Genomic DNA, 8520 nt, shown 5'->3' on the forward strand with positions numbered 1-8520 from the left:
AATGTTATTGCAACTTTCAAGATGATTCAAAAACCGCCAAAATTGCAACAAAAACTTGACTCTTTTGTCCAACAACGTGAAACTTAGACGTGCTCTTTTAACAAATTAACAAATGATTAGACTAGAGATATGTTTTAAAACATAATTTTGGCGACCATCCGCCTTGATAATAAGGACATAAAACCTTCTGAATTAAATTTAATTTTTTTTAAACAAAGAGGGGGCATGAGCACACCCCAAGACTAATATCCAAGACTACGACAGAGGAAGAGTTTCTTATTGCAGACGAGCCAACCAAAGACGAAGAGTTTTTTTTTCAAGGGTTTTCAGACGTCACCCAACCAAGAGGGCCTGACATTTTTTTTGGTTACAAACGTCACCAAGAGATGATCGCCCGAGGTTCCAGACGTCACCTTAGAAGTTCTTTCCCCGGTTAGACGTATCCAAAAAAAACGTGATTTTTTTGCGACAAAAAATCTCAAACACACAAAAATTGTCCGCCAACGAGCTTTTGGTAGATGTTTTATGAAAGAAATAGCCGTGAGCAACTACAAGTCAGCAATTAACGAAAAGAAAACACAAATTGCCCGAAAAAACGATATAGCGTTTTTTGCATCGGAAAAACTCAAAAACAATTTTCTCAATTTGTCGAAAAAAATCTACATGAAAGTAAAATTTTTATTTGAATAGAACACTTCAGTTGGACTTAAAATCAACTTTATTTTGGTTGAACACCTTATGTAGAAATTTTGCTCAAAAAATGAGAAAGTCGCAAAAGTGCTTTTTTGAGCGTCAAAAATCAAAAAAAAATTTCTAACGTTTTAATGAAAACTTTTCATTAAATCCAAAAACCCATTGATTAGCCCTCCTGGGTTTGTTAGAAAATAAGCTTCAAAATCAGTTTATCGATTTCGCAATTTTGTAAAGAAGCAACTCAATTTTGACAAAAATTTCTTCTTTGAATCAAAAAATTCAAAAAACGTTTTCCTAACGTTTTGAATAAAACATTTAAAAGTTCTACTGAAACCCATTAATTAGCCCCCCTGGTTTTGTTGGAAAACAAGTTTCAAAATCAGTTGATTGAATATACAAACTTATAAAGAGGCAACTTGAAATTTGCAAATTTGCTTCTTTTACTTAAAAAACTCAAAAAAAAAAACATTTTTTCTAATGTTTATTGGAAATTTTCAGTAGATAAAAAGAAAGCGTTCGAAATAGCTCCTTCTGTTTGTTTGAAAACAATCTGAAAATATATTTCATCCCCTTGCAAGCTGCAAAGAAGCAACAGAAAAGTGGCAAAATTGTTTCTCTGTTATATAAAAATCAAAAAACGTTTTTCTAACGTTTTTTTTTCTTATTAAAGAAAAAATCAATAAATTTTCAAAAAAGATCTCTTTTATATACCTCCGCAGTTCATTACAAAACAAGCTGAAAAACTATATAACCATTCTGCAAAACCGAAAAGAACAGATAGAAAATTACTGAAAAGCTTCTGACAAAAAAACCTACAAAGAGGTTTGTGTTTTCTTTGATCTTAATTGCATACTACTAGCCGCGAGTCTAGTTAATGGGGTAGTATGCTTTCCTGAGAGAACCCGACATTTACACTTATTTTGTTTTCATTTTGCATACTACTAGCCGCGCATCTAGTTAATTGAGTAGTATACACTGAGAACACCTTCTCAAGAGAAATAAAAAGAGAAGATAAGACCTATTTTCCTTTTTTCTCAAAAAGAAGTAAATCAAAAGCTCTCGAAAAATTCCCCACTCAAATTCAATTCACGCATATAGTGCCTTTAAATTGGAAAACTCAAGCGTCTCTTCTTTTTTGTCCGCGGTCTCAGAAGTTGCCGAAAGAAGTCCCTTTTCCCCCTTTGGTCTCAGTAGTCACCAACTGAAGAGTAGTGTGTTTCCGTTGGGTCGCAGTAGTCACCAAAGTAAAGATGAGCAATTTATAGGTGGCAGATGTTATCCAGAAACAATTACAAGCAGTTTAATGGTAGCAGTTGTCCTTAACTTCATAAGAATCGCAAAACAGAATTTCTTGGAAAAGAGCTTCAAAGTAGACCCAGCTTTTGAGCAACCAGTTTTCTCTGCTTGTCTGTAACTCACGTTGCCTAGTCGCACCGCATTTTAAATTCTAAAAAAAAATTAACTTATTTTGAAGAAGTATCAATATAGATTTAGTTTGTTTGGTTTTTTACGTTTTATTTGATCCTAAAACTCCACACAAAAAAAAGAGAACACTTCAGTAAAATTTTTTCTGGTACCTTGATTGTGATGAAAGGAGAACTAATACTTAAGGGAGAATCGTTGCGAAGTCATATATGTAAAAAAAATGAAAGCAATTATTTGGTCCTGTTCAACAAGTCAACGGTACACACGCTCGAACCCTTAGTTTTTCCTTTTTTTAAGCAAATTTTTAGCTAGATTTAGCACCAAAAAAACACCTTTAGGATTCCTGTTTTTGTGAAAAGTTGCGTCGCTACTTTTGAACGAAAAGAGCTAGGCTGATTAGCCTACAGAAACTTTACAGAAAGCTGGTTTTTAATTTACCAAAAAAGTCGCTCCGTAAATTTCGAGCCGTTCTTTACCTTTACTTTAAATACGACAGAACCATTACGAGTTGACTACAGTCGGTTCATCAAGATGACAAAAGAAAACAACCAGAAGTTACAATACGCATTGAACAAGTTCAAAATGACTGGGCTCAACATGAAAAATCAGCTTGATCTCTTACAGACATCCGTTGAGCAGAGAAAAAGCTTCCGCAATCTTTCTTTGTTGATCAACAAAATCAAGGAGAGCGTTGAAGAGCTGAAGACAAACCTTGACAGCATTATGAAGGAAAAATTAAGCTCCAGTAGCATAAATTCAGTCATGAAACGTCAATCGAACTTGATCTCTCGTCTAGAAAAGTTGGAACTAGAAGTCAACAGTCTCGACGATGATGGTCAATTGAGTCAATCATCAACTCGAGTGCGCGATGACATCAGCTGCATCTCACAGTCCTCAAGAAGACACCTCGAGTTGCATCGATTGACACCGGTTTCCCAAAACTCAGAGCAAAACAACATGACAGTAAAGAACCCTGCCAGCAATGTCTCCCCTCCAGTGCCGCCAAGACCGGCAAAACCATCGTTTTTCCTTCCGCAGGGAGAAAAAAACCCAACTTTCTCTCCAAATTCCTTCAGAGCAACAGCCAATTTGCGCAGGATACTAGAGAATTGACTGAAGAACCAGTAAAAAAAACTTTACGACGGCTGAACACATAAATCAATCAATGTCGTTGTTAGCAGCCCCAACACCAGCATCAACCCTATTATCCAGAGCAAACATTCAGGACAGATTTGTCTTGAGTAATCCTCAATCCCCAGAACACAAAGTTGTTCTCAGAGAGCAAGAGAACACTTTCAACCAGTTTGCTTCATTTCAACAACCCTCATTCCAATGAATCAAATTGCAGTCTTATTTCCTGTTGAATCTATTGATAACCAGCCGGAATTTATTCACTCATCAATTGGAGAGTTGAACCAGTTCTCTAGTTCAAAGCTGATCACATTGTCCGAAATGCCAATGAATCAACCAGCAAATGCCGCAGTTAGACCAAAAGAAAAGTCTTCTGTTCCCTTAAATAACAAAAGAGAAGATCAAAGCATACAACGTCTTGCATTAGATTTACAAAACTTACTTCAACATAACTGCTCAGTTAACAAAACCAATAAATACCAAACATCAAGTTCATGCAGTTTGAATGAGCAAATGCTTCAGCCTCAATTTCATTCAGAAAAAAGAACAAATAGAGTGACAAATGAGACCACGCCAAATCCATATTGTTAAGAAGACAGTCGACACAATCCCCTACATTTTGACAACAATCAAAGTGCAACTGCTCAAACTGTTTCAAACACTCAATTTTCAGTTGTTCCAATAAGTGAAAACCAGAACAGCGGAAAATTGGCGTCAGCAATGTCGTTACCAACAGTAGCGCAAACAAACATTTCCCAACAATTCCAGAACCCACTTTACCCAACTGGAGTTCATTTTAGCAATGGAAATCGAACGGAAGAACCAAACAATGGAATCGTTTTCCCCTCCAATACAACACTCAACAACCAAGGTACCAACCTTGTTTGCTGTACATCATCTCAGCCACCTAATTGTCCGCTTACTCCGGAAAATCCCTTAACAAACTACCAAACAGCCATTCTTCCCCCCTTTACTCAACATATTAGCCAACCAAACATTTCGGGAAATTCGAAACAAATTCCAAATTGGTTTTTTTCCTGAAAGCAACTGTTTCAGCCACGAACTGAAATACAAACAGAAACAATCCCGTTTGAAAATAATTTTAATTTACAAACCACAAACAAAAATTCCATTAAACTTCCACCAATAACAATATCAAATTTCAATGGTAACCCACTGAAATACTATGAGTGGATAAACAATTTTTTCAACCTAGTTCACAATAATACTAGCCTTACGGATACACACCGTATAACATACTTACAGAACTCGGTCGTAGGAAGAAAAAATTCAAGCCTACTCGTGTGATCCAGCTTACTACGCGATTGCTTTGAAAGAGCTCATGGATCACTTTGGAGATCCCAGCATTGTTGTAAATGCTTTCATCAATCAACTGGAAGCCTGGCGTCCGAACAATGACTACAACAAACAGAGTTTCGTATTTTTTGCTTCTTTTCTCAAACGATTAGTGCAAGCTTTTGAATATTTAGGCTTCAAAGCCGACTTGCAAAGTTCAACATTGATGAAAAAGGCAAAAGAAAAAAATCCACATAATATTCTGGTAAAATGGACAGAGTGTACAATAACATCAATTGGAAATCAACCAACCGTCTATGATTTTCAGAAGTGGCTTGAAATACAGGCCCAAGTATACGACAAAATCAACAGAGAAAATGTTCATAAGCCGTTTAATAATTGGAACACTTTCGGTCAAAACATTGAAGAAGAACCATTGGACGAACTGGTTCAAAGATTCTGGAAAATAGAAGCTGAAAGTACATTACCCGAACAGAATGAAGACAGCTCACTAGACCAATTAGCAGTGCAAACAATGGAAAACTCAATCTGTCACAATGGTGAAAGGTATCAGATTGGCCTTCCTTGGAAACCTGCAAAGAAACTCCAAAATAACTATTTCTCAGCAGTCAGTCATCTAAAAAGTCTACAAAAACGACTACAAAACGATCCTGGTCTCAATCAGAAGTACAACCAGACACTCCAAACAGACTTGGATAAAAATTTTGTCAAGCCAGTCGAAATGCAAGCACCACCATCAGAGTCAATATGGTACTTACCTCATCATCCAATCACTAATCCAAACAAACCCGGAAAAGTGAGAAGAGTTGCCAACGCAGCATCAAAATTCCGCGGTGATTCACTTAACTCAAATCTTCTAACTGGTCCTGATTTGCTAAATAAATTAGTTGGAGTGCTGTTGAGATTCAGAGAACACCCGGTTGCTGTTTTGTCAGACATCGAAGGAATGTTTATGCAGATTGCCGTGAGACAAGAAGACCAGTCTGCTCTTCGTTTTCTTTGGATGATAGACAACTTAATTCCAATTCACTAGATTAATCTTTGGCGCAACATGTTCACCATTTTGCGCAATTTATGTGCTCAAAAAATGTGCAGAAGACAACAAAAGTGAATTTCCAGCCGCCTTGAACGCTATTAAACACCACTTTTATATGGATGACTACATCCAGTCCCTGCCGACAATTTCAGAAGCCAAAGAAGTCATATCACAGACAACAAGATGCCTGAAAAATGGTGGCTTCAGGTTGACAAAATTTGTTTCGAACGAACCAGATGTACTCGCTGAAATCTCTTCCGACGACAAAGACGAAACAAAAGAGATCATAAGAGTCCTTGGTCAAAAATGGAACAAAACAACTGACGATTTTGTCCTGTTTCCCCTACAACAATTTCCTAAAGATGCAACAGTGTACACACAAAGGAAAATATTCAGTTTGGTATCTTCAATCTTCGATCCCTTTGGTCTGTTGTCTCCCCTGACAATTAGAATCAAAACGGTTTTGCAGCAGATTTGGAAACTTGGAAGAAAATGGGATGATTTGATACCACATGAACTACATCATGACCTCCAGAAAGTTCTAAACAGCTACTTTGCCATGCCCGAAATCCGAATACCAAGAACTGTTCACAATTTCAGTAAAATCACAAGCAGCCAACTTCATATATTTTTGGATGCCTCAATGGCAGCTATGGCAGCCGTTGCTTACCTCCGTACAACCAATAGTCAAACCACTTCGCCACAAGCATGCTTTCTCACGGGAAAATGCAAAGTTGCTCCCATTAAACAAATAAGTGTGCCAAAAATGGAACTAGAAGCCGCTGTTATAGGAGTGCGCCTTCTACAACTGATCCAAAGAGAAATGACACTGACATTTGACCAAATGTTTCTCTGGTCCGACAGTCAAGTAGTTTTGGACTGGATAGCCTCAAATAAGAAGCAAAACGTTTTTGTTTCAAACAGATTGCGAGAAATTCATAAAAGTTCTTTACCCCAGCAATGGCATCACATCTCAACTTATCTTAATCCCGCCGATCACGGAATTTGCGGTCTTGAGACAAACGAAATTCAGCAGAAATGGTTAGATAAACTCCAATTTTTTTGCGAAAACGAGTCGACCTGGAACGAGATAAACAAACCACGCGCAACATGTGCGGCAGGCACGAGAAGTCCCAAGACAATTAAACCTATTGCCGATCCGAGTAAATTTTCAACATGGAACAAAATTCGTCTGACAGTTGCAACAGTTTTCAACCTAATTCATCGTGCAAAGAAAATGCGAACGAACAATCACCAATACACAACTGAAGACATCCAATTATCAAAAAATTATCCCCCGAAATTATCTCAGGACAGTTTTTTCCATTCGACCGTCAATTCCTTACAACGTGGAATGAAACTAGATTCCAAGTGCAAAATACGATGCCTAAATCCGCTGTTGGATGAGAACGGATTACCCAAATCTTGTGGTCGTTTGCAGTATGCACCAACACAACTTGATTTGGAAAAACGTCCAATAATTTTGCACGCCAAGGACAAAATTGTTCGTTTGTACATGGAACATGCCCATCAAATATGTGTTCACCAGTCCATAGAACCAACAAAGGCATTCATTCAACAACGTTATCATGTGATTGGCCTTCGGAAAGCGTTAGCAAGCGTACGGTTTCATTGTTTCTTATGTCGACGCTTTGACACGAAAAACATTCAACCAATTATGGCACCATTACCTAGTTTTCGTTTTCCAACAGCAAAAACACAGTTCACCTTTGCTAATTCTGGTGTAGATTTCTTTGGACCCTTCTACATCAAAGATTCCAACGGCATTTTAGAAAAACATTATGGTCTAATATTTACATGCATGGTGACGCAAGCAGTTCACTTAGAAACGTGTCCAGACCTCAATACAGATACGTTTCTCAATGCCTTCAGAAGATTTTGCAGTCGTCGATGCCAGCCCCAACTTCTCTACAGCGATAACGGGAAAACTTTCGTTGGCGCTTCTGAAGAACTGAAGAAAACTGTTAAAGCTTTGGACAATGACAGAATCTACAAAGCTTTAGCAGTAGCCAATACAACGTGGAAATTCAATCCCCCATACGGCGCTCATTTTGGCGGTGTCTGGGAGCGTTTGATCCAGAGCGCCAAAAGAACGTTACTCCTCATTCTAGGATCAAGAAGACTCTCTTTTCACACTTTCCTAACAATTATGTTGGAAACAGAATCAATCCTCAACTCCAGACCACTGAATAACGTTGCTGAGCAGCCTGACAGCAAGGAACCTTTGACTCAAAATCACTTTCTTATCCAGCGTCCCTTCAATAGCTTGCCAGCAGGACAGTTTGGCGACAAGCAACCTGCACGCTTGAAGACATGGAAAAACACGCAGAAGCTGATGAACCATATATGGCGACGCTTGGTGAAAGAGTATCTGCCAACGCTTAGCCGACGGTCGAAATGGTCAAACAGCAACGATCGACCTCTCAAAGTGGACGATATTGTTTGGGTGTTGAAAGACCAAACACCAAGAGGCATTTGGCCACTGGGAAGAGTCATGGAGACAACGTCAGGACGAGATGGAGAAACACGAGTCGTAAAGGTAAAAACGGCTTACGGCACGTTCGTTCGCCCCGTTTCCGGTCTCGCACGCGTTTCTTCTCCGTAGTTTTTTTAAGATTTTTCTCGCTCCGGTTTTAGGCAACGTGAGTTACCCTTTTCCCACAAATTGATGTACTGACCATATTGACAACATTTCAGCCTACAGTTTCAGAGCCAATTTCAAAGAAGATGAGAAAAGACTTCAATCAATTGATGCCTCCGAAAACCCTTGATGCCCCCTTTGTGCCCTTGCAGCATGTTGCCAATGTTATTGCAACTTTCAAGATGATTCAAAAGCCGCCAAAATTGCAACAAAAACTTGACTCTTTTGTCCAACAACGTGAAACTTAGACGTGCTC

General features: G+C 38.4%; 1 protein-coding gene across 1 annotated transcript; it reads left to right on the forward strand.

Moving 5' to 3' along the window:
• The first annotated feature begins 7424 nt into the window (after positions 1 to 7424).
• LOC142352885 (uncharacterized) lies at positions 7425 to 8228 on the forward strand. The gene has a single exon (XM_075405040.1). It carries the CDS (start codon positions 7425 to 7427, stop codon positions 8226 to 8228), a length of 804 nt encoding a protein of 267 aa, XP_075261155.1.
• Positions 8229 to 8520: the final 292 nt, after the last annotated feature.

This window comes from Convolutriloba macropyga, chromosome 14 (genome assembly GCF_964194025.1).
Source record: "Convolutriloba macropyga chromosome 14, txConMacr16.3, whole genome shotgun sequence".
NCBI lineage: Eukaryota > Metazoa > Xenacoelomorpha > Acoela > Convolutidae > Convolutriloba > Convolutriloba macropyga.